The following is a 27,906-nucleotide window of genomic DNA, read 5'->3' as shown; positions in this document are numbered from 1 at the left end:
TACTTCGTTTGGATGACATAGTAGAGTGTTAAGATTAATCATATTCGTTATTGTAAACCGCGCTTAAGTTAGGCGCCATCTGTTCATTTCTTTTGTATGTCCGACGATCAAAAGACCGCTTGAGATCGAGTCTGTTTATAATTTGAAAGGTAATCTTGTCAGTTGTATATACAAAAAGTAAATTGTTTACAAAATGAGTCTTTGTTTATTATCTGATAAATGTATACTTTTTTCGTCAATTGTTCAAGATTGCAGATGCCTTTTGTGTAAAATCCAAGTCGGATGTATGTAAGCTAATAAATGTTCTCGTTAATCTTATCTCGCTTTTTGGTTCGTTCACGGTTACAAGAAATCACCACATAGAGTCTCTCGAGTCTCCATAGATATAACAAACAGAAATAAATTACACAAAATAAATTGTAGCTATGCATCGATTCCGCGCGACACATCCGAACATGTAAGCCGAACAATAGTGTGGGGAGAGAGAGTAATCAAGGGTTGCATGGCGCTCAAACAAAAGACGAATCGACGAGATTTGAAAATCGCGTAACTCTGGGTTTGCGTAAGTTGGGGTATGACTGTACATGATTTATATTTTGGTTCTTGCACTAGAAAAATCATTTTAATTGAATTTCTTTAATGAAGAATTTTTATAACAGAGACATGTTAAAATATGAGAATAATGAATTTAATCATGATTTACTTTTTTGGTTCTAATATTTAATTAAATTGACTATAATTTATCACCATTATTACAAATATTGTTTTCAGAAAATTTTGACACTTTCTGTATATTGTAACTGAGCCAAAATCAATTGCCAAACATAAGCATAAACTGTTAAATTATTTTTGGACTATGTTAAATCTAATTTAATTAAATAATTATTGAAATTTTACTTAAAGGAAAACAGTCATGCAGCCATCTTCTATATAGGTTTATAATTAGAAATTAATTTTGAACTATTTAAATAATTGTTAAAAATTTTGGAAGAAAAGAATTTTAGTTTTGTTAAGCTTTAATATAGCCAAAAAAGATTTGTGTTTTAATAGTTCAGTTTAGGTTTATGTTAGATACTTTTTCTACAAAATTAATTCTTTTTCCCTTGCAGTATGTATACTTAAAATAAATTCAAAATCAAAAACTAAAATCAAATTCTTCATAAATTTGATTTTAGTGTGTAATATAAATTTTGTAATTTAACTTAGTGTCTTTGTAAATCTTAACAAACTGATCAGTTTTCAATTTCATATAATTTTAATGAGTAATGACATAAGGTATATAATTCATGTATGTACATAGATATTTTGGCATGCTTCATATGCATATTTTATAGTAAATATTATGGAGAAATGATTCCATATTAAGTATGTAGATTAAATATTGTATATAATTACTTTATCTTAGAATTGCATTTAAATTGATTATTTTTGCTATTGAATTTATAAAAAGCAAATTGTTCATTTTGCAGGTTCGAGATGATGAATTAGGCGAATTGGACAAATTAGAGTATAATGGTTGTTGGTGTAAAGTACGCGGTGGTAGCGAAAATACACATGGAAAAGTAAATATTCTGCTTCAGTCATACATATCAAGAGCTCGTCTAGAAGGATTTTCTCTAATTTCTGATCAAGCGTACGTAGTTCAGGTAAATTTGAGAAAATTTTAAAATTTATATTAATATTTACTTGGTATAAGTGTGTTAATTTCAAACAGTCTGTGAAAAATTAATTTATTATATTTTATCATTAATTTGTTTCTTCTAACTATTATTTGTTATTGTTACTTCTAGTTTAGTTTTTATCTTGTTAATTTCTTACTGTAAATTACTACTTAGACTAAATTAGACTATATGTAAATTAGACTATATGAAAACTGATTCCAGGAGATTCTAGAAGTTATTCTATCACATTACAGGAATTCTTTGATTTAATTTATTTGAAACATTCCATGAAAATAGTGCACTAGTTTAAGTCATTTTAATAAAATCAGTATAAATTTAATAAATTCCAAGATTTTTAAATTGTTTGCAAATTTTTTTATTGACATGTGACAATGGTTGATAAGAAAGCCAATGGCAAAGGCCATTGGGGCCTTTCTATCTAATGAAATATACATGCTAATTTATTTATTATAAAAATATTTCTGGAAATTTCTTTTATAAAATATTAAAATTGTCAAAAGACAAGTTTAAAAAAAAAATGGTCAGAATTAGCTGTAAGAATTCAAGATTTTCTATAGCAAAGTATTAATAATTTCCATGCATTCGGTTTAGAGAAATTTGACCGGATGGCAGCTCTGTTTGTTTCAAGTGCATTATCATTCAAGTCTTTTATCGAATTTATGCCAGTAGCTTAAAATTGTAAATTTATCCACAGGAATAACACCGCATTAATTTAATTTCTATTTGTGTTATTTAAAACTCATTATCAATTTTCATAAATTTTTAAAAAGGTTATAAATTTTTAAAGCTGTTTCAGAGGAATATTTATGCCATATTTATTTCAGAAAATAAATAATGTGTTTGTTTGTGCACATTATCAATACATTAGTATTAGTACTTGCAGTACCAGACCAAAATTCAATATCAGTATTGTGATAATAGTTTTTAATAATATTGGCATATTGAAAATGCCCCAAGAAGGATTATTAGAAGATTAAGGAAAAAAGGCATTAATGAAGATAAATAATTATTGGTTATAAAATTATCATACAAAGAATAGAAAAAATATTAGTTATATTCATTTAAAATATTATTTAAAATTTCTGTTGTAAATGAGTGAGTATTAAAATTAGTTTTCATTTTAATTTTGGTCTAATTTTTTTAACTTGCTTATTACTACTTATTTCAGCAAAAATATATACTGTTTGCTGTAGCTTGAAGATTTAAGTTTTTCAAATGCTTCCAGCACATTTTGAATTAAAATTTTGTCAGTTTGCACATATTACAGAAATATTTATATACAGTAATACCCCAAACTTACGCGATAGGTGGGACCGAGCGATAATCGCGTAAGTCGGGGTATAATTTCACAATTTGTGTAAAATCCAAGTTGGATGTATGTAAGCTAATAAATGTTCTCATTAATATTATCTCATCTTTTGATTCATTCACGGTTACAAAAAATCATCACATAGAGTCTCTCAAGTCTCTGTAGATATAACAAACACAGAAATAAATAACACAAAATAACAGCATACATGATAACATGAACAACCCAGGATATTTTCAATTAAAAATTGAATTATGACTATTTACAAAAAAATTTTTTGTATATAGTTATGTATTTTTTTTTGTTACGCAAATGAACTTTATGATTACCCAAAATTGCCACCAGAGGATGTGAACCAGTTATATATTGTGCTAAAGAACATGGTAGTTATGTTCAGAAATTGTAACCATTGTTTTAATGTTAAAGGACGCCGAATCCTCAAATGAAAGGTCAGCGTTTCGATCATTTTTAACTTTGTGTGTTTTTCGTTATAATTTATCACGTGTTCTGTGGAAGTTCATCCAAGCTAATATACTGTTACTTCTGTGGTGTGTTAAAAGGATGAAAGATAGACTCGAAAAATTAAAAAGTTTTTTGTAAATAGTTATAATTCAATTTTTAACACAAAATAAATTGTAGCTATGTGTCGATTCCGTGCAACACGTCTGAACATGTAAGCTGAACAATAGTGTGGGGGGAATGAGTAATCAAGAGTTGTGTGGCACTCAAACAAAAGATGAATTGACGAGATTTGAAAATCACATAACTCCAGGTTTGAGTAAATTGGGGTAGCATAAGTCGAGGTATTACTGTATATGTTTATGCATTTAATTTCTATTTATTTCTATTTAAGATTATGATAATAGTGATGCTTCTGGTTTTATTAAAATCGCCACCCAATTGGATATTATAACTTGTCAAATTAAACATTTTAAATAAAAATTTTTCATTCATTAAACTCGATTTTCCCACTATAACCCTAATAAAATGTATATTATGCCACATCTGGAAACTTCTCTTATTTTGTGAAATAGACAAAATTTTGTGTATAAAATCATTGTGTTAATTGCCAGTCTCAAAATTTTACAAATATTTTGTCTATTTTATGAAATGGGCAAACATTCCCAGATTTGGTGTAATGTTCATACATAAAAGCATGCATAACCAAGGATAGATATATCTAAATTAAATATGTCCAGAAGCGAGGGATTGGACGGAGGTAGCGTAAATGGCAATGCATCTGCACAGTAAGCGGCAGTTGCAGGTTTGAGTCCTGCTCTGGGACGATTCTTTTCATATAGAATATTCTAAATTATTTAATAAGTATTAATTAATTATAATTATTAAATTTAATAAGGGACAGTGCCTAACACATATCTCTAGTGCCAAATTACTTGGGACTTAATTATTAATGGTAGCAGTGAAGTAGCCCGATTTTAAGCTGGTAATCATTATAAAATATTGGACTTTAAGATATTTATATACATATGTAAAGGCAGCTTAAAATATTACAGTAATCAGAAAACTTTGCTAATAACATTGATTATTTTGTAAGGTAGAATTCTAACAAAATTCATATTTTCTCCTTTGAACATATTTAGAAAGATGATCTCTTTTATCATATTGTTGAAAACTATTGTGCAATAATAATAATAATAATAATAATAATGCACTTGGAAATGGAGATGTTATTGAATCCATGGAAGAGGGCGAGTTCTACAAGTATTTAGGATTCCAACAGGCCAAGCTAACAGAACATACACAAATAAAGCAAAGATTAATTAAAGAATACCAAAGTAGGTTAAATGCCATTCTCAAAACACAGCTAAATGCAAAACACACAGTTAAAGCAATAAACACATATGTCATCCCAGTACTCACATACTCTTTTGGAGTTATACATTGGACTCACACAGATCTCGAGCAACTCCAAAGGAAAACAAGAACAACACTTACTAAGCATAAACAACATCATCCTAAATCCGCCACAGAAAGATTAACCCTTCCACGTAAAGAAGGCGGACGTGGCCTGATTGACATAGTTAACCTTCACTACAAACAAATACAGTCACTGCGAGAGTTTTTCTACAAGAAACAAGAAACATCACAGTTACATAAAGCAGTAACTCTAGCAGACTCAAATAACACACCATTAAACTTACACTCACAACATACAGACATGACACAACATATAAAAAGCATAGACAACATTAAGCAATCATGGGCTCAAAAGGCTCTCCATGGCAGGCATCCTTACGACCTGGCCCAGGATTTTGTTGACAAAACTGCGTCAAACAGCTGGTTAGATCGGGGATGCCTCTTTGGGGAGACGGAAGGATTCATGATTGCCATACAGGATCAGGTCATAAATACTAAAAACTACAGAAAACACATACTCAAAGATACAACACTCACAAATGACACATGCAGAAAATGTCACATCATGCCAGAAACTATACAACACATCACTTCTGGTTGCAAGCTCTTGGCACAGACAGATTACTTACATAGACACAATCAAGTAGCAAATATAATACACCAAGAGCTTGCAAAGAAACACAAATTGGCAGACATCCACGAACCATACTACAAGTATATTCCACAGACAGTATTGGAAAATAACACGCACAAAATGTATTACGACAGAGCCATAATCACAGATAAAACAATTTACCACAACAGACCAGACATCACACTCATTGACAAACACAATAAAATCACATACATTATAGACATAGCCATTCCAAACACTCACAATGTACAAAACACATGCACTGAAAAAATTAGCAAGTACACAGAACTCGCCCAGGAAATAAGGCATCTGTGGAGGATGGAGTAGTGGTGCTTATTGTACCTGTTGTTCTCTCCTGTACAGGTGTGATACCACACACACTACACAAAAGCCTGGGAACATTACAATTGAATAGAAATACATATATAACACTACAGAAAGCCACTATATTGAATACATGCCATATTGTTAGGAAATTCCTTAATACAGACACTGACACACTTATTTAATTTTAGTTTTATTTTGGTTGCTATGCCTTGACTCAGGTCCGGCATAGTACACAGCCACCGGTGTGAACAGAGTATAACCCACTAAACACAACAATAATAATAATAATAAACATGTCACCAGTTATAATGAAACAGTAAACTGATTGTAATAATTTCATTTTATACTGATCATGCATTTCTTTCCAACCTGAATACTTTCTCATTCTTACAAATTTCATGTATAATTATTTTATTTAACAAGAGGTGGAAGATGTTTTATTAACTATATGTACACTGAAAAGATAGTTTTGTTTTTGTAGCAGTGTCAGAATATAGTATTCAATAGAAATAATACCAGTACTGTAGTGTTGAATAAAATGGTCTGATATGCAGTTATTGTAAGCCCTACTCAGTTTATTGGTTTGCAATTTGAAAAAATTGTAGACCTATAAATGTCCATCTGTGTGTCTGTCCTTTCTTAATCTCGCAAATGGTGTTATATAGATGAAAGTTGAGACCAGACATGGAAATCTTAGGGCCAGGAAGCCCCGATTAACTATATATGAACTTCCAGTCTAGCACAGAAGTAATGTGATTTCAATTTAAAAATTTACCCCAGAATAGAGTTCATAGAACTCTGTTGTTATCGAGAAAAGTATGATGTACAGGGACAAGACACTAGTAATTTGAGATTGAGAGGATATATTTTAAATTAAGTAAATTTAAAATATGATTAAAAATGCAGCCAGTAGTCGTGAATATGTTAAAATAATTTTGCTCATTAGTTATTAAAAAATTATTTTAAAAAATGACTTTTTAAAATATATTTAATATTATTAATGAAATTCATTTTTAATTGGTCTTTGTTTATGAATGTTACAGTTAAATAACTTTACAGTATTTATTTTCTTTTATAGTAAGTTAATAAGTGTAAGTCTGTAATTTAATACATGTTTAAATTATCATTAATTAAATTAAATATACATTAAAATTAAAAAGTGTTCAAAACATTTTTATATTGTATATAAATTTGAATAAGATTTTTTGCTCTTTACAGAATGCTACTCGTATCATTCGTGCGTTATTTGAAATTGTTCTTCGCAAAAACTTTGCGATCATGTCGGGAAGACTTCTTCAAATTAGTAAAAGTATAGAAAAACAGTTATGGGGTTTTATGTCTCCTCTTCATCAGTTCACAGATATAAGTTATGAACTGTTGGAAAAAATTGACAAAAAACATTTAACGATTGATAAAATTAAAGAAATGACTCACCAAGAAGTTGGTAAGTATTTTATGAACAAATTTTATTTAGAATATACTGAAAAATCATTAGATTATGCAATTTCTTTAGTGTTAAATGTAAAATGTTAACTTATGTGTTCATAGATAGGTTGTATTTTTAATGTAATGCTATAATGTATTTTATCATTAATAGACTTCAATTTTTGAAACATTTAAATAAAAGTGATAAATTAAATGAACAATAAGTAATTACTTAGATAATTTATTATGTAAGTAATTACTTATTGTGGCTTAAATCTCAGAATTAACTTACAGGTAACCCCCGTATAACACGGTAGTTACGTTCCAAAAAATTGCCGTGTTATGCGAATCCGTGTTATACGAAACAAAGAACTAATACGAAAAGGAGGGTTAGGTTCCAAAAATTAAAAACATTCTAGTATATTTTCATAATTAAGATAAATATCTTCATTAAAATTTTTTTAAGTGATACATATTAATATAAATTAAACAATGTTTTCTTCGTCATCACTAAAAACACTATTAATTAACCGAGAGCGTTTTCTTTTTGGCAAGTTATCCTTATCCTCTGAGCATTTTTCTGCATTATCTTCAGATCCATGCTTTACCTTTTGCAAAATGTATGTAATTTTAGATTGCTTGCTTCTAGTTAAAAGGTCTTTATAAATTTCCTTATATGGTGCTAAGCACTTATGAAGAATAAAGCAAGTATGGAATAAGGGAAAAACATTCGGCAACATCAGAAGCAGAAGCGTCGCGATCTGGCAACATTGAAACAAGTTTCGAGAAGAACCACGTGTATCGACAGAAGGCGAGAAGAGAAAATTTACATACTTAAGTACTAATAGTTCACAAAAATAATAATTTTCGTGAACTATTATTACTTAAGTATGTAAAAATTTATTACATTTCCTGTTGTACGAGGGTTTTACTCAATTCTCGAACCGTGTCAGAGTGAATCCGTGCTATAAAAGTACCGTGTTATATGGGGGATGGTACCAATTCTCAAACTGTGTCAGAGTGAATCCGTGCTATAAAAGTACCGTGTTATATGGGGGATGGTACCAATTCTCAAACCGCGTTAGAGCGAATCCGTGCTATAGAAGTGCCGTGTTATACGGGGGTTACCTGTATTTTTCAAATGGTTTATGAATAATATCATGTAAATGATTAAATTTTAATGAATTAAAATATCTTTTGAGTTATAGTATAGAAGGGAATTGTACTTTCATTAGAAGGACCAACTTACAATGTATTGCATTTAGTTTGGATTCCTTCTTTGTCTTTGAGTTGATTTTTTTTTTAATGTGTATGGGAAAAGGATGTATGAGCAATTTTTTGAATATGAAGACATGTCTTTGTGACAATGTAACATAGAGAACTATCCAAAACGAGACACTTTTGAATGTGTTATAAATAAATATTGTTATTTATAAAAATCTTTGTCTGATAAGTTCTTTAATATCAGATAATGGAATAGGTCTATTTGAAGCTTATGTTGGTATTATACTTTTTCATATTTTTGTTGAATGAACAGTTTTACTGATGTAAAAACACAAAACATTTTATCACTTTCATAACTGTAATGATTTCAGCAATTTATAAGTGGTTATTATATTTGAATTTTTACACACAGGTATAATACACAAAGCACATATAAACTAATATTTTGTATCACTGTTGTAAATCTGTCTCCATATAAAATATATCATAATATTTAATAGATATTTCAGTGATATATACTATTTAATTGTGAAATTTACTGAAATATTAATCAAAATTATTAAATTTTAAATTTGTAAAAGTTTTTAATACTTTAATTTTTGATTTATTTAGGCCATATGATTCAACATGTAAAAATGGGAATGACGATTAAGCAGTATGCGGAATCTATTCCTTCAGTAATGGTTGAGGCTGAAATTCAACCAATTACACGTACTGTTATAAGAGTAAAAATTGAAATTGTTCCAGATTTCAGATGGAATGATAGATTGCATGGGAGCACTGAACCATTCTGGTTATGGATAGAAGATCCAGATCATGATTATATTTATCATTCTGAATACTTTCTACTTTCTAAAAAGCAGGTTTGTGAAATATTTAACATTATTTGACTATTTATTATAATAAATTAGAATGTTAATATTTATTAATAATTATCTATAAAAATTGAAAGAAACTTATTAAATCATTTTACATCACAGATTATACTAATTTATACTGTAACACTATTTAATTCTTTAAAAATAAAATATTTAAATTCTCCTTCGAGTTAAAAGAAATTTTTTTATGTTGCAATTAAATTATTTGAATGTTTTGATAGGTTATTCGCAAAGAAACTCAACTCTTAGTGTGCACCATTCCTATCACTGAACCATTACCCACTCAGTATATGATACATATTACTTCTGATCGATGGATAGGATCAGAATATACGTTTCCAATTTCTTTTAAACATCTTATTCTACCAGATGATCATCCACCACTTACAGGTTTGTATTGCTCTCTAAATATAATTCTGAATTAAAATATTATTTCAAAATATTTTCGGTCAACAAACAATTAATTTTATTTCACTTTATTATTCATCTATGTTATAAATAAGTAACATACTGTCACATAACAAAGTTATTGATTGACTGATTGACTGACTGACACAGTCACTCATTGACTTGATATGACTTTCTACTGAAGTAGAAGCAGACATTTTGCAGTAAAATGAGGTATCCCATTTGAAAGAGGATATCAAGTACATTGACAGAAAAATTGAAATTTTGAAAAGGTAAAATATTTTGTACAAGAATTGTGTACAATTGCACAACCCTTCAACCCTTGATATTTCATAGAGGCATGGCATTTGAACTGTCAATTTAACTACTATCAGTCTATTTTTAAAGATGTTTATTACTATTAATTTGTTTTGCATTGTTTTAAATTGCTGCATTCTTTTCTCTTTCTATATTAAATTTTTAACTTATAATTTACAATTATTTAATTAATACATATAATATAATTTATATAAAGAATTATAAATTGTAACACGGGTGTAGCGTATCATGAAGTGACACGAAACATATTGGTCAGCTATTCTTATTTTAGGCACAAACACATGCATTTGCATGTGTTTGTACCTACATTGTCTCAAAGTCGTGTGATGCATATTTTAAGATTATTTTGAGAATAGTTCAAATTGAGTTGGGATAACTCAATTTACTATTGCATATTGTTTTTGATTGTCATTTTCAATGAATCAATTCAGTAAGCTATTCCAAATTGGTTTTGATTTCTTGAAATATATCTTAATAATTAATTTTTTGGTTAGAATCACTTAATATATGTACACAATGAAAGTTAGGTTTAACAGACAAAACATCCAGTTCCAGCATAGCAATAGGACAATTAATGTATTTTTGTCTTGGTTAAATAGACATTGCTTTCTGCGGACTGCAGACAAGAATTTCTGATTCCTTCTAGTTTTCAAAATCTCTTCAAAAAGTGAACAATATAATAGATTATGTGATTTTCATGAATATCAGTTAAAAAATATATTTTTCCTCAGTATCCTCATAGAATTTCTTCGTGTGCTTAAACTTGTCAAATAAAGTTTTCACTGTTCTGTTTTTCAGATTTCTCTTATATGTGAACCAAGACAATATAACAGTGTAAAAATAATACATGAAATTGAGACATAACTTATGCCATGAATTAAAAATGCTAGTTTAAATGTTAAAATGATGATCTATTCAGTTTTTACTGTTGCAAGATCTTGCAAAATACTTATTTGCAGTATGAAAAAACAAATAGAAAAATGTAACAATCAATATAACATAAGACTAAAGTATATCCAACAGTAAGTCATATGTGATTATTAACCAATTAAATTATTTCTAATTATTAAATTTTATATAAGGTGGTGTCATTATATATATCTTAAAATTATTTATAATAATTAATTTAAAAATTATAAAAAGTAATCCAAAATTTTAGCAATATTTTAAAATAATCATTTTTATCAGAGAAAGTACATTCTTGATTTTAAAAAATATGTATATTTTCTTAATCATAAAATGTTTCCATGATTGAAGTGATCATGACAATCAATCAATCAATCAATATTTATTTAGATACTAAAATAATACATACATGGTACTGCGTGGCATTGCCAAGTTACAGACATTACATTGTGATTACAAGTTGGAGGTTGACATATAGTAAGAGTAATGGCACATTTATGGGTTTGAATATAGTAAGTTACATTAAATTACAAAATGATAGTAGTGGCAAACTGGACAGGTGGCAACCTTATTCACCACCCCAAGTTAGTGAGTGGGCATTGATGTCACCAGCAAGAATGATATTGGTGTTATGAAATTTATCAATAACATTTTGATTTCCCTTAGTGTGGTGAAAAAAAGCAGACAAAGTTCAAAAGTTTGGACAACAATAACTTGTATTAAAATCCTCCAATTTTAAAAATAATTGTACTCACAGAGTGGTAATTTTCCTGCATCCAATGATATAACATAATACGCTAGGGCACTGGTTGTAACAATGAAAACACTTCCGAAATGCAGACCCAAAACATCACACATCTATCCACAGTCGTGACTTAAGCAAGCCTTAAATAGGATGACAGTATTCAATTTTGATTTATTTCCAACAACTTTTATTTCTTTACGTCAGGATTTTTTGATAGTCTTTACATCTATTGCAACTACAGCCATCAGTTAACTATTCTGTCATGCATTTGATTTACAGAAAAAGTTTAAAAAATGATTCTGAAACAATTGAAATGTTTAATTTTTGAAAACGTTTATTTTTTTAGAAATTTTTTCTAAATGAATAAACTCAATAAACACAAAAAGTAAGGGTTTAAAATCCATGCTGATTGAGAAACTTCAAATTCTTCAGATAGAATCAGTTTGGGATGCAGTTCTTATGTAGTTTAGTGGAATGAATAATCATAATTCTAGTTCTGTATACAAGACTAATGTAAAAATGTTTTATGAATAAGCTATATCAAATAAAATTATAAAAATAATTTATTAACTAGTTGCATCCAGCAAAATATTTGCAGTAAAACATTGTTTAAGTTACAAATAAATAGGAAAAATAAAGAAGCAAATAAATCTGTTTACATAAAACTAATAAAATTTCTCAGTACACAGCATTAGTACTTTAACAAAGTGAAAGTATATTTTACCATAGTATATTCTATATAGAGAGATTTGATTATGTATTTGCTCAATTCTAACAAAGACTAATAATAACTCATGTCCTTATGTTCCCTGAACATATGACCTTTGTTTCTCTGAGAATGTTTGAATAACCATGTAAATACCTTCACAGTTGATTTGCATGAAGAAATGAGTACCTAAGTTAATGACATTTAACCAAATATAGTTTTTCATATCTTCTTTGCTTAGGCACCATTTTATTCAAAAGAAATGACATCATCCTCATGATCAAAATTTTACAATAGTCTTTCCACTAATAACATAAAATTAAAAAAATAATTGGGAATGAATGAAAAGTTATTTTCAGAATCGTTTTTATACTGGTTACCTCCCTCCAATATAAAAACACCAGATTGTAGTAGCCAAAATTCAGTAGCCAGAATGGCAGGAAGAGCACAATTGGACACATTTTTGCTTCTATCAATAATTACTTTAAATAAAATTAAACAGTAAAATAAATGCAAGGTGGCTCTTCTACATTAAATAAGCTTCAAAATGATGTATAAAATGTTAATGTAATTCTTTCACTGTAAGTTAAAAAATTGGTAATAGATTTTATCTTAGCATATTCTGTATATATAGATAAGTTCATAATTTTATTTGAAAATTAACACATTTGAAATACATTTGTAATACATTTGAAAATTTTTATCATATTATTATTTTTTTGTTTAGAACTTTTGGATCTTCAACCTCTTCCTGTTTCAGCCTTGGATGACATTTATTTTGAATCTGTGTATAAATTCACTCATTTTAATCCCGTACAAACACAGATATTTCATACATTATATCATACTGATGTTAATGTATTGCTAGGAGCTCCTACTGGATCTGGAAAAACTATTGCAGCTGAAATTGCCATGTTTCGACTATTTCAAAATTATCCTGGTACAAAGGTATGCTTGCTCGGTTCTCTTGTTTTTCATTTTTTTCAAAATATTTGCTTAAAAAATATTCTTGAAATATATATATATATATAATAAATACATAAATATTTTAACTACCAAGAAATATCTTCAGTATTTTNACTTCTCCAAGAAATATCTTCAGTATTTTTAAAATTTTATATTTATTTCAAACCATTTTGTATATTAATAATTTTCCAAATTCACATGATACTTTATGTATATATATATATATTTTAGTCATAAAATTACTACATTATTTTTAATAATAATTTTAAAAAATTTATTTTTGATGTTATGTATATTGGGTGATCATAATACTGATATTCAATACTGTCTAGAGAGATATTTAGCACTCTAAATATAAAAAAATCCAACGACGAGTTGTTTAACTTTCCCAACAACATTTAAAATATCAGTGGTGCCATCTGTTATCATATTTTATTAAAAGAAACTTTTTATAGTTTTAACTATTACAAATGGCAAAAAAGGATTTTATAAAAAATTGTAAATGCTAATAACGAGTAAAATTGTCATTAAGTCCGACCCTACCAGAGATACACATGACCCCCTTTATCTCCCTTGACCTTTAATCACCTAAATTTAATAGCATAAATTCCCCTAATAAACAAACCTCCCTGCAAAATTTCAGAAATTTTTGACAAAAAGCACAGGTTTTATTAAGCTTCAAAGAGGGTGAACAAAATTGAACCCCACACAAACACACACAAACATCAGTACATACAGAAAAAACCCCAAAGTTTTTTGCATATCTCGACATTTCAAGATGTCCTAAGTCCAAAAATATAAAAATCTTGGGGGGGCCATTTTTTGTCCAATTGCCATACTTTCCCTCTGGTATAGCAGCACTTTAAGATTAGCCAAAGACATTTCCATAAAAAAAATTAGTACCAAAACATACCACTCGGGCACTTTTGTCCCTGAAGGTAATGAAAAAGCAGTTTCATATGTGGAAACACTTAAAAAGTATGATTTATTGAGAACATGTTGCAAATTTGTCTCGAAAGACAGCATCACACTAAAAATAAAAACTATCAAAGGGTCAGTTATGGTTGGCCATCAAACGCATCATTTATTGCTTTCAGGTTTTTACTCTTCAGAATGGGGATCACATTGAACAGAACCTCTGCACTGATAAAGTCTCTGTATAGCACACGTGTCCTGTACAAATAAAATGTTTGTTGCTTATTACAACAAAAACTGCCACAGTGATGAGTTTTGGTACTAATTTTTTATTCTTTCTGAAATTTACCATACTAGATTTGGTTGCATTTGGAATGCTAAATCTCTCTAGACAGTATCAAATAGGGGTACTTTAATTACAACTAATCTGTGTTATTCATTGTTAATTAATATGAAACTATTTGCTTTTTGATTTAGACTGTGTATATTGCACCTTTAAAAGCTCTTGTGAGAGAGAGAATAAAAGATTGGCAAATAAGATTTGAACGGCAATTAGGCAGAAGGTAAGATTATTTTTAATATTTTAACATTGGTTAATAATTAGTATAAAATAATAGTACAGTGACTGTCTTTGAGATAGTTTTATAATATGTTTGAAATTGTTCTATTATGTTAAAGAATTTTAGAATTTCTAAATTATATTTTTAGTGAAATTTTTTATTGCATAACTGAATATTTATCTAATTAATCATTCAATATTTATTTATTTCTATTAATGATATCAATTAGCAAAACAATTTAACCATCTTATTTTCATTTTTTAACATTTTGTTAAACAAAATTGTATTAAAGTAAAATTAATTTTAATTTAATACATTACTAGCAGGAAAATTCTGTTATTTTTTTTTCTTGTTTAGAAATATATTAAGTAAGTTTCTAAAATAAAGAATTGTTTTTAATATTTTGTAAATTGTTTAGTGAAACCAAATTTGAAATGTTCATATATATCCACATTAGGATGTCTGCATAAAATTTGTGAACTATTTATTTTGCATTTGCAATACAGTTGACTCCCCTTATAACGTGGGTTCCTATAACGGAAATTCCTATAACGTAGCGAAAAAACTGTAGCAATATTTGTATAAAGGAACTCCTAAAACGTTGTCTCCGACTCGTGCCGCGACAAGATTGATAGAATCTGGACCAATAGTAGATGAGCAGCCGAACTACTTTCCTCCGCCCTGCGCCACGCTACAAAGAGTTTAGGCAACTAAATTGAGTTTGCTATCATCTGTACAGTATTATATATAAATTATATATAAATNTTGATCACATTGAAAATAGTTCATTTGACTGGATGTAAAAATTCTCTAATTAGTCTGGAAACGGGGGACCTAATTCTTGCATTCTGTGAAAACGGGAAAGATTAGCTATAATGTAATTATCTTAATCTTCACTATCATTACTTTTTGCCCAGCGAAGCATGTCCTTACAGTTAGATTCTAGATTACTTAGAAAAACAGTGTTTTATATATAAAAAAACTATATTACATACAAATAAAAACCCAGCGAAGCGGGTCCTTGCAGCTAGTAAGTATTATAAATGTAAAATTTGATTTAATTATTTAACAGGTGAAGATCGTGGGCCTGTGTTAGAAGTAATTGTATCTCGAACTAATTTCATATCTGCTCATACGGAAAGGAAAATTCGAATAATTGGCCTGTCGACGGCTTTGGCAAATGCCGGAGATTTGGGTGAATGGTTGGGTATTAAACAGGTAAAATGAAATGAATGAATTTATGCTCTAATATATTTTAAAATAATTCTTTGCTCTTTATACTTTTCATATAGTCTTTAAGTAATCTTATTTTAGTTTGTAATGTTTTTTTATTTTAATGTGCTTAATTTTTATTATATACTGATTTGTACTACTAATGGTTATGTAATTATCGATGATCTAGATATAAATGCTATTAACATGTTGACTACCAGATCAAAATTAATAAAAATTCCCTAGAGCCACAGATTTTTTGCAGTTTTGATAAAGCAAGGATGCCCAACCCACGGCCCACTGCACCCTAAAATTTTTAGGTACATTTTCATTTCTTTTGATAAAGAATACAGTAGAGTGTTGTTTATCTGAATCAATTGGGGACTGGGATTGCTCGGATAACTTATTTTTCAGATAACCGATTATGTGGGAAAAAATATATTAACTTATCCCATGTTGAAATTTTTCTCTGTTGCATGTTGCTTTGCATTGAATTTTTGTCAGTTTTTTTAAAACTTCAAATTTTTAAAAATTTATGTTAGGCTAACATAAATTAAAAAAAAAAAAATAATTGTGGCTATTGTATCATTAAAAATTATTTCTTTATTTTGTACAAACAAAATAAATATATTGAAAAATATAAAAACAAAAAAATTATACTTTAGAAGTTAATCTGGTGTCAAAAACGTTCAATTCAGCATGGCATAGTCCGACTGGTTAACCGACAATTCAGTTGATTGGGCTTTCAGATAAATGACGCTCTACTGTATTGTAAAAATTATTCTAGTTTCACTGGATACATTTTTTGATGTGCTAATGAGGTAATTGGTGCTAGAAAACTGTAATAACCCACATGATTAACATACTGTTGTGACCAATTCTTTTCGCACATGAAAAACATCAAAACTGCTGAAAGAAATAGGTTGAATGATTCCCATTTAACTAACATTCTTAGAATTAAGACTAGTACCATGAAAGCAGATACAGTAGAACCTCGAAAACTCAGCCTAATGTGGACCGAAGAGTGGCCGAGTTTGTGAAAATGCCGGGTTATCGGGAATGGGGTTGAAAAAATAAGTTCGAGTGTTTTCTCAGAAAATACTGTACTGTACTTGTATTTATTGTTTACTTGAGATTATAACAGATAATAAACTGCCCAAATACCCTTAAACAAAGGAAAAGTACGTTTTTTATGAAGGCATAGAGCCTTTACTACATGAAAATGAAAATTAATGAATACACTGTGTACAGTAATTTACCTGATAAGACAGATCTCAGAAAAATACTTTATAAGAGCTTTTATACTTTTATAAAGCTGTCTATAATGAAAATTAATTAACTAAGGATTTTTTCGCCCTNGTGTAGAATTTGTGTTAAATTTATTATCCTTTCCTCTTTATTCTGATGTTAGTTATCTCGGTTAACTGCGTCGAACTTTCCTTCATTAAAACACCACGCTATTGTATTGTCTCACGTGATTACCAGACGAACTGTTATTGGCTGATAGAAATGTCTTGGCGTGTCTTGGAGGCAGTTGCAGCAAAAGATAAAATTCAAACAACTTTTGCAGCACGAGAAAAGCGGCACAAAATAGACTTCTGCGGGGAGAAAAAGTGACGTCATCCTGCCGCTTTTCCTTGCCGCGCGGCACGTGTTCATCCGGCTTTAGAGTATTGTACTGTACGTCACGAGAACGCACACTAACAAGGGATTTTTTGAAATTTCCCCGCGGGGAAAGTGATAGGATTAAGGCTTCAACAATGGAAGTGTTAAGTAACAATGGAATTGTTAAGAATGGATGTGTTAAGAGAAAGTAACGTGCAAGATGTAAATCTTGCATGTTACTTGGCGCAGATGCGGTTTTTTGCGATAAATCGAACATAATTTTAGACCGACCCAAGTAAAAATTATCTAATTAGTCTGGAAACGGGGGACCTAATTCTTGCATTCTGTGAAAACGGGAAAGATTAGCTATAATGTAATTATCTTAATCTTCACTATCATTACTTTTTGCCCAGCGAAGCATGTCCTTACAGTTAGATTCTAGATTACTTAGAAAAACAGTGTTTTATATATAAAAAAACTATATTACATACAAATAAAAACCCAGCGAAGCGGGTCCTTGCAGCTAGTAAGTATTATAAATGTAAAATTTGATTTAATTATTTAACAGGTGAAGATCGTGGGCCTGTGTTAGAAGTAATTGTATCTCGAACTAATTTCATATCTGCTCATACGGAAAGGAAAATTCGAATAATTGGCCTGTCGACGGCTTTGGCAAATGCCGGAGATTTGGGTGAATGGTTGGGTATTAAACAGGTAAAATGAAATGAATGAATTTATGCTCTAATATATTTTAAAATAATTCTTTGCTCTTTATACTTTTCATATAGTCTTTAAGTAATCTTATTTTAGTTTGTAATGTTTTTTTATTTTAATGTGCTTAATTTTTATTATATACTGATTTGTACTACTAATGGTTATGTAATTATCGATGATCTAGATATAAATGCTATTAACATGTTGACTACCAGATCAAAATTAATAAAAATTCCCTAGAGCCACAGATTTTTTGCAGTTTTGATAAAGCAAGGATGCCCAACCCACGGCCCACTGCACCCTAAAATTTTTAGGTACATTTTCATTTCTTTTGATAAAGAATACAGTAGAGTGTTGTTTATCTGAATCAATTGGGGACTGGGATTGCTCGGATAACTTATTTTTCAGATAACCGATTATGTGGGAAAAAATATATTAACTTATCCCATGTTGAAATTTTTCTCTGTTGCATGTTGCTTTGCATTGAATTTTTGTCAGTTTTTTTAAAACTTCAAATTTTTAAAAATTTATGTTAGGCTAACATAAATTAAAAAAAAAATAATAATTGTGGCTATTGTATCATTAAAAATTATTTCTTTATTTTGTACAAACAAAATAAATATATTGAAAAATATAAAAACAAAAAAATTATACTTTAGAAGTTAATCTGGTGTCAAAAACGTTCAATTCAGCATGGCATAGTCCGACTGGTTAACCGACAATTCAGTTGATTGGGCTTTCAGATAAATGACGCTCTACTGTATTGTAAAAATTATTCTAGTTTCACTGGATACATTTTTTGATGTGCTAATGAGGTAATTGGTGCTAGAAAACTGTAATAACCCACATGATTAACATACTGTTGTGACCAATTCTTTTCGCACATGAAAAACATCAAAACTGCTGAAAGAAATAGGTTGAATGATTCCCATTTAACTAACATTCTTAGAATTAAGACTAGTACCATGAAAGCAGATACAGTAGAACCTCGAAAACTCAGCCTAATGTGGACCGAAGAGTGGCCGAGTTTGTGAAAATGCCGGGTTATCGGGAATGGGGTTGAAAAAATAAGTTCGAGTGTTTTCTCAGAAAATACTGTACTGTACTTGTATTTATTGTTTACTTGAGATTATAACAGATAATAAACTGCCCAAATACCCTTAAACAAAGGAAAAGTACGTTTTTTATGAAGGCATAGAGCCTTTACTACATGAAAATGAAAATTAATGAATACACTGTGTACAGTAATTTACCTGATAAGACAGATCTCAGAAAAATACTTTATAAGAGCTTTTATACTTTTATAAAGCTGTCTATAATGAAAATTAATTAACTAAGGAGTTTTTTGCCCTGCCAGGGTGTGGCCGAGTTATCCGGAGTGCCGGGTTATCGAGAGCCGAGTTTTCGAGGTTCTACTGTATTGACAATATTATAAAAGGAAGGCAATGTCAAAACTTGCATTGAATTTATTATTTTTTTTTTTGTATGAGTATAATTTTTTTACTGTCAATAATACAGTATTTTATGTAATTATTATATATTTGTTATTAAAATTTGATATTCATATTTTGAACTTGTTAACTTGTTAAAAGCATATATTTATATAAAGTACCTTTGTGGCCCACTGAATATACGTAAATTTCTAATTTGGCCCATTAGGAAAAAAGGTTGGATTGTGTAAACCATTAGCTCTGAAACATACAAATACTTCCAAAACAATCCATAATGTAATTTAAAATATTTTTAGATAAAGACTACTTGTATTGTTTAACATACTAATACTAATAATTATATAATTGTTTGTAATCCAAAGCTAAAACTATATTCGTAATTAATATTTTAAATTTTCTTACAAGTTGTTTTTGCATGTTTTATTTAATTGGAAATGTTTTTATTCTCTAATGATACTTATATTTACATTATGAATACAATAAACTTTATGGGACAAAAATTATGGGATAATTAATAAAAGTCATGATTATAAATCAATAGATTTCACTTTAGTAATTTTAATGTTGATGTATTTACCGATTAAACTTGATTACATTTGATACACATTGAACATTTGGATTTAACGCATCTTCCATTTAGTTTAAAAGTAATTGAGTCAAATTAGATATTATTGTTACATTATGAGTTATACAATATTGATAAAATTACAAGTATAGAAAATAATATTGGTGATTATTCGTTTATTTATTTATTTTTAATAGTTGGGATTATATAACTTTCGACCTTCCGTTCGGCCGGTTCCCTTAGAAGTTCACATTTCTGGATATCCTGGTAAACATTATTGTCCTCGTATGGCCCTCATGAATAAACCTACATATCAAGGTATAATTTAAAGTTTTATTTTAAAGTTTGTTTAAGTGTTTAATAAGATAATCGTTATAAAATGAATTATTATAATTCCTGTAGAAAACTTATATATATATATTGACAGGTGCCCATCAAATGCAGGTGGGCTCGTTTTTCCCATAAGTTCTGACTTTTGTCCTGTCTGAACTAAACACTTATATATATATCTAAAATTTTTTTGCATATTCTAGTGCAGAATTATCTTACGAATCTAATGGCGTATAAATTTTTATATATATACATACAGTGAAAACTGCTTAGGCGACCACCTGCATTTGATGGGCACCTGTCAAAATGGACAAAAATTTCTGGCACAGAATAGTTTATACATACAGTCTTCGTATAAGTTACCTGTATTAAACGACCACCTGTGTAACGCGTCCGCGGGCATCAATTTTTGGTCTGAAACAACATACAACACCTGTAATAAGCGACCACTTTTGCGAATGTATCTGGTCTAAACTATTGTAAGAACCCATCTCAACAATGTTTCCACCTCCTAATATAATGAATTAGTCTAAACTCTCGTTGGAACCCATCCCGGGCACTTCTCCCATCCTTGAAATTAGGTGCAGGTGTTAATAAATTAGTCTAGCAACAAAGGAAATTCGTTTCAGTTTGTTGTAAAATGTCCAAAATGCAAAGTGCTGTCGTTAGAAGATCATATTAAAGTTATCACAACAGCAATTAGCGGCGAAGTTTAACTGTGAGAAAACAAAATTTATTTTACCCTAGACCTACAGTATTTTCCTTGGGGGTGTAAAATATTGTACACGATACAATTAATCAGCTGATCTCATCATTTGATAAAATCTATTTTTATTTATTTATTTTGAAGCTCATATACAGTACACGTGTGATGAATAGTTTCTGTATCAACCTACCTTATTTCCATGATATTTTTAGAAAAAATAATATCCAAGTAATTTTCGCAGGCAAAATATTCAAAAAACAATAAACGCATTAATGCAAAAATCAGTTTTACTTCCTTTTTCGATTCTGCGATTGTAATGAAATCATATAACGAGAAATAATAATAAAATCGTTTTATTATTAATTAATAATTTTTCTTATTGTACTTAATTAATTAATGTCAGAAAATGAAGCAAATAAACGTATCTTACGATGTACAGAAATACACAGTTATATGTAACATGACTAAAAGCAGAAGGAGAGGGGAGACACGTGCTCCACAGGGACGTAGCAAACCAAACAAAGAAAGTGACCTTTGACCAAAAGTATGTGAAACTCGCCAACGTAGCGCCGTCTAGTACAATATATGTCTCAGTGACTTAGCACACAGGGATTACATTTTTACTTTCTTTCACACTCCCTCTATCACTGTGTGCTACATACATAACAATGATCAATTATTTCAATTTAATCTTAACATTTTCTCAGTCTTCCGCGTTCTTCCGTTCTTTGAATTTTTGGACGATTTTGTTTTTGTTGGCCCATACGACTTTCCTCTAGAATTTCTTGTTGTTCTTCTTCTAGATATTTGTCCACATTAGATTCATTATCGGACTCTTCATCTAGTTTTGTATTGTCCTCACTGTTCATCTCTGTTGTCGGACTTAGCGGCATTATATACATGTCGTTTGGTGTTTTGTCAGCAAAATCTGGCTCAGTGGAGATACTCTTCAGAAAAGTGTTACTTGTGTGGATTGTTTCAACAAATCTCACGTCACGTGCTATGATGACAGTCTTAGTGCCTGGTTTCCAGAGTCGATACGCTTTTGACTCATTTGAGTATCCGACCAACCCATACTCATCACCTTTTGGATAAAATTTCCCTCGTCTTCGAGTCTTGTCCAGCACTATAGATTTACTTCCAATAATTTAAAGAAACCAACATAAGGTTTACACTTGAACCATAGCTCATTCAGTGTTTTCCCATCGAGGGCTTTTGTCGAACTTCTATTTCATAGAAATGTGGCCGTATTAATTGCTTCTGTCTGTAGTGACTGAGGTAGACCTACTTGCAACATTATACACCTTGCCATTTCAACAAGTGTCCGATTTGCACGTTCTGCTACACCATTTTGTTGTTGTATGATTCTTTTTCTTCAAGAAAGTTGTTAAATTCGTTTGATAAATATTCTTTACCATTATCCGTACATAGCTTTTTGATTCGATGACCTGTTTGTTTTTTGACTCTTCGTTTATAAGATTTAAACGCTTGGAAAATGTCTGAGCGACTTTTTAGCATTATAGTTTCCATATAGCATGTACAGTCATCAATAAACGTTGCAAAGTACAGTGGTACCTCGGTATACATCTGCTTTAGAATACGTCCAATTCAGAATACGTCCTGTTTAGACGAAACAAATTTTGCTTGGTATACGACTTTTGTTCGGTATACGACTTAATTATATGCGCCATCTATGAACAAGTAGCACTATCAGTGTACTAGACCAGACTAGACGTTCGCGGTGCCACAGTTTATAACTTTGTTAAATTTCTTCTGATTTTAATTTGTAAGTAAAATTTTATTATTTTTATTAATCATGAATTGCAAAAAGGCAAATGGGAAGCAACAGAAAACTAAAAAATGACTAGAATCACAATGGAACTGAAAAAAGAGATTGTTGAGAAATATGAAGGTGGAACACATGTTCAAGATTTTAACTGTTGCATATCACATTCCGAGAACAACGATATCGACAATCGTGAAAAATAAAGACATTATTAAATCTGCTAACATTGCGAAAGGGGTTAAATCAATTTCTAAACAGAGATCGAAGACATTAGATCATGTTGAGAAATTGCTTTTGCTTTGGATAACTGAAAAACAGTGTGCTGGTGACAGCGTGTCAGAAGCAATTATTTGCGAGAAAGCTAAAAAGATACATGCTGATCTCATGAAAAATCGAACAGGAACTAGCCAGGAAAGTGAGGTGTTAAAGCCAGCCATTTTTTTTTTTTACATGAGATCGGATTAATCATTTTTACATTACTTCTTATGGGAAAGGTTGGTTTGGTATATGTCCTATTCGGTATAAGTCCAAACATCAGGAACGGATTAAGGTTTTATACTGAGGTTCCACTGTATTTTGCATCTCCTAATGAGATGGTTTTCATCGGGCCACATATATCGGAATGCACTAAACCCAAAATCTCTTTCTCTCAATGATGCGACTTCTTAAACGGTTGAACATATATTTTAGATTTCACAGTTTAGTTATCTTGCTTTCATTGAAAGGTCCATACCTTCGACTAGTTGTTCTATTTTCATTTTTCTTAGATCGTTAATGTTTATATGCCCATATCTTTGCTGTCACTTTAATAGGTTTTCGTCAGCAGTTTCTGCTGAAAACATCGTTTGGTCTTCCAATTCATTGACAACATATAGATTATCACGTTTCGTAGCTGTTAACATCGTAGTACCATCTTTACGTTTGATGATTGCATAATTTTCCTTAAATACAACAATGTATCCTTTGTCAGTGATACTTGCTACCGATAAAAGGTTGTGGCGCAATTCCGGTACATATAATACGTTTTGTAGTTTTATAGAACTTATTGCTCGTTGATTTACTTTCAAGCTGAGATTCCCATCACCTATACCAACTGCTTGCACATAATTCTCTGTGGCAGTATAAACTTTAGACTGTTTAATTTGATCTAGAATTAAGAATTTGTATTGGTCATTACACATATGTCTTGTCGCACCACTGTCTAAATACCACTTTTTCGATCCGTTTGTGAATTCCACGTTGCATGCGATTGTAGTAAGAGCACCGCTAGTAACTTTCACGTCTGTGTGTTTTGTTTTCAATTTACAATTTCTACTGATATGTCCAGTTTTACCGCAGCTGTAGCATCTTCCGTCAAATCTTTGGCTTCTAAATCTTGTATTATTTTTCCTCGAGTTCGTTCATGACTGCTTTACACAGTCGGACTTTCCCTTTGAAAGCAATGCGTCACTTCTCTCGTTCTCAGTTAGCTTCATAACACGCTCCCTCTGTCTTGCTTCCTCTTCCTTTAATTTTGCTTTGAGGTTTTCGAGCGACGGTATGTCATCACGTGACCCTATGGCTACACTAAAATTTTCATATTCATCTGGCAGTGATCCGAGGAGCATAATCGATAGTAATTCTTCTGGAATTTCTATTCCAGCTTCCTTCAGTTGATCAGCTTTACTCGTGAACTCGTTTATATACTGCGTAATCGTCACATTCTGTTCTTTTTCCATTCATTGTAACTGTTTGTACAATGTTGCCTTTCTAACAGGACCCCGTGACTGGAATATTGCCTTAAATCCGTCCCACACTTCTTAAGACATTTTGGCATTTTTCACATGGTTCAACTGCCCAAGACAAAGGCTTAGATTTATCAGCGTCAACGCCTTTGCGTCTTGCTTGATCCATTCCTCTGGATTTCTTTCTGGTTTTATTTCAGTACCGTCAACGTATTTCCACAGATCTTTATATATGAGAACACTTCTCATCTGTATTTTCCAAAGTTCGTAATTGTCCTCATTCAACTTCTCAATATTTGAGAATCCACTAGGACCCGCCATACTGAATTAGATAATAGATCTGTTTACTTACTTCTTACATTAGATATTCTTTCCTTGTAAGCAGTCCTGGGCCCATAACCTATCAGAAAATGAAGCAAATAAACATATCTTACGATGTACAGAAATACACAGTTATATGTAACACGACTACAAGCAGAAGGAGAGGGGAGACACATGCTACACAGGAACGTAGCAAACCAAATAAATAAGGTGACCTTTGACCAAAAGTATGTGAAACTCGCCAACATAGCGCCGTCTAGTACAATATATGTCTTAGTGACTTAGCACACAGGGATTACATTTTTACTTTCTTTCACAATTAAGAAAATATTAAATATTAAAAAAATACAGTATTTTTAAAGTTAAAATAAGATTAAACTAACGAAAACCAAAAGCAAAGTGATGGAGAGATAGGACGTGCTTGTATATTGATAACGTAATACACGTAACTGAGGAGCAAACGAAAAGAACCGAATTGAATTAATTAAGTTGGAAAAAAGAAAGTGTGCATTATAATTGAGAAAATGCGAGTATTGTATTAATCTTTAAAATATTGGTGTTAAATCTGTCTTATAATATCATGACGACTCCTGTAAATTGGGTTATCCAATAAGAATAAAATACAATACCAATATAGCCCTATTGTTGAAAAAATTTGTTTATTTTTGCTCACCTCGAGTTTTGCTTAGTAGAAATGGCTAAAAAGTGCACAAAATACATATGGAAATATGGTATTACAGCACCACCCGTGTTGGATGACAACCTGTGTAAAAGACCACTTTTTGAAGGAATCATGGGTGGTCGCCATAGACAGGTTTTACTGTATATAAGTTTTGGACTTTCATCAATACAGATTGGTTAACGAACAGATCGGTTAACGAACAAATCAGATAACGAACACTTTCACGAAAGATTTTTATGATCAGACAATGAACACATGTTCGGATAACGAACACTTCACTGAACAAACACAAGAAGCGACATAAAATAACAAATACCGATTGGTCTTCCTTTGTCTTCAGGCAACAATTAGAAACTTTTCGGAGTGCGGGAGACGTTGACATCGACGTTCTACCCAGTATATACTGATCGGATAGTATTCCCCCAAACTTTGAAACTCTCCCTTGTAATTCCAGCCTTTTGTATTTCTGACAGAAACAATTCTTTTACGTTTTCTTCTGAAAATGCGGATTTATGCTGATATCTGCTATTAATTAAAGATTTTTTGAAGAAGTAGGAGGATGTCAGAACAACAGTCTTAAAATGGCATCCAAATCAAGTTGAGGTTAATAGGCCTAGGGATCTCTACAATTACAATGCTATTAATTACTTCTGAAAAGTCATGAATAAGACAGAAAAGCAATCGACATTGGACCGATTCTTTAACCCCCACAAATGGAAAAAACATGACTAATGAAAATGCAAGACTGTGTATATATGTATTTTTATTATTACATATGAATAAACGTAGTAAGAAAGTATATACTTTTTTATTTTTGGGGGGTCTCCAGAATGAATTAATAAAATTCCTGTAGAAACCTATGGTAAATCGATAATCGGTTAACGAACAATTCGGATAGCGAACAAAGTCTTGGAACGGATTATGTTCGTTAACCAATCACCTACTGTATAAACATAAACATATCAAAATTAAAAATTTGAACTCTTAACAAGATTTTTTTAAATTACATTATTATAAAATTAATTTATACAGTTAATTTAACTGTATAGTTTGTTAAATTATTTAATTATAAAACAAGATAAAATTATTCACATAATTAATCTTGTTATAATTGTATTTTTAGAATATTTGAAAAAATATGAATGCATATATTCTATTTTTTATATTTTAATATAAAAAACAATATAATTTCATTAAAGATATTAAATGTAACATAGCAAAATCATTTTTTATAACATGATTTTAACTGAAGACAAATTCCTTGCATTTTGATATATGATTATAATGCATGCATGTCAAATTATTATATTAATATGTCATTTGATTTATTTTAATTTATCAAATATCAAACAAAATTTAAATAAAAATTATTTGGTATTTTCGTGCAAGATATTTACAAAATTTAGCCAGTCTAGTTGATAAACTTGAAAAAATTAACGTTGATTGTAAATTTTTGGATTACAATATTTAAATAATTTATTTATTATTTGTTTGAAAATACAGTAGAGCATCGATTATCCGAATCAATTGGGGACTGGGGTTGTTCGGAAGATCGATGTTTTGGATAACCGATTATGTACGAAAAAATATATTAATTTATCCCATGTTGAAATTTTTCTCCGTTGCGTGTCGCTTTGCATTGAATTTTCGTTGATGTTAAGCCTAACGAAGACTATTATATCGTTAAAAATTATTTTTTTATTTTGTACAAACAAAATAAATATATTGAAAAATATAAAAACAATAAAAAATTATACTTCAGAAGTTAATTTAGTATCAAAAACGTAAAATATTTGAGTAGCCGAAGACATAGCCAAAGATTACAGCGCCACAGCACTGGCGAAAATTTAAATTTGTCGACTGGAATTCCTTCGGATAACCGACGTTTCGGATAACCGACCTTCGGATAAACGATGCTCTACTGTATTT

At 30.1% G+C, this 27,906-nt stretch overlaps 1 protein-coding gene across 1 annotated transcript in view; it reads left to right on the top strand.

Moving 5' to 3' along the window:
- The window catches only part of LOC111625067 (activating signal cointegrator 1 complex subunit 3-like), a 121,085-nt gene that overhangs the window by 76,125 nt on the left and 17,054 nt on the right, over window positions 1-27,906 (top strand). The window contains exons 18-26 of the mRNA XM_023368097.1: window positions 1,470-1,646; window positions 7,049-7,274; window positions 9,092-9,342; window positions 9,579-9,747; window positions 13,168-13,388; window positions 14,799-14,886; window positions 15,954-16,099; window positions 18,251-18,412; window positions 20,626-20,746. Coding sequence (XP_023223865.1) covers window positions 1,470-1,646; window positions 7,049-7,274; window positions 9,092-9,342; window positions 9,579-9,747; window positions 13,168-13,388; window positions 14,799-14,886; window positions 15,954-16,099; window positions 18,251-18,412; window positions 20,626-20,746 — 1,561 coding nt within the window. The remainder of the gene's footprint in view (window positions 1-1,469; window positions 1,647-7,048; window positions 7,275-9,091; window positions 9,343-9,578; window positions 9,748-13,167; window positions 13,389-14,798; window positions 14,887-15,953; window positions 16,100-18,250; window positions 18,413-20,625; window positions 20,747-27,906) is intronic.

The sequence above is a fragment of the Centruroides sculpturatus genome, unplaced genomic scaffold (assembly GCF_000671375.1).
Source record: "Centruroides sculpturatus isolate CEXI.00-Female unplaced genomic scaffold, Cexi_2.0 scaffold40, whole genome shotgun sequence".
Lineage (NCBI taxonomy): Eukaryota > Metazoa > Arthropoda > Arachnida > Scorpiones > Buthidae > Centruroides > Centruroides sculpturatus.
This window is presented reverse-complemented; position numbering and strand designations above follow the sequence as displayed.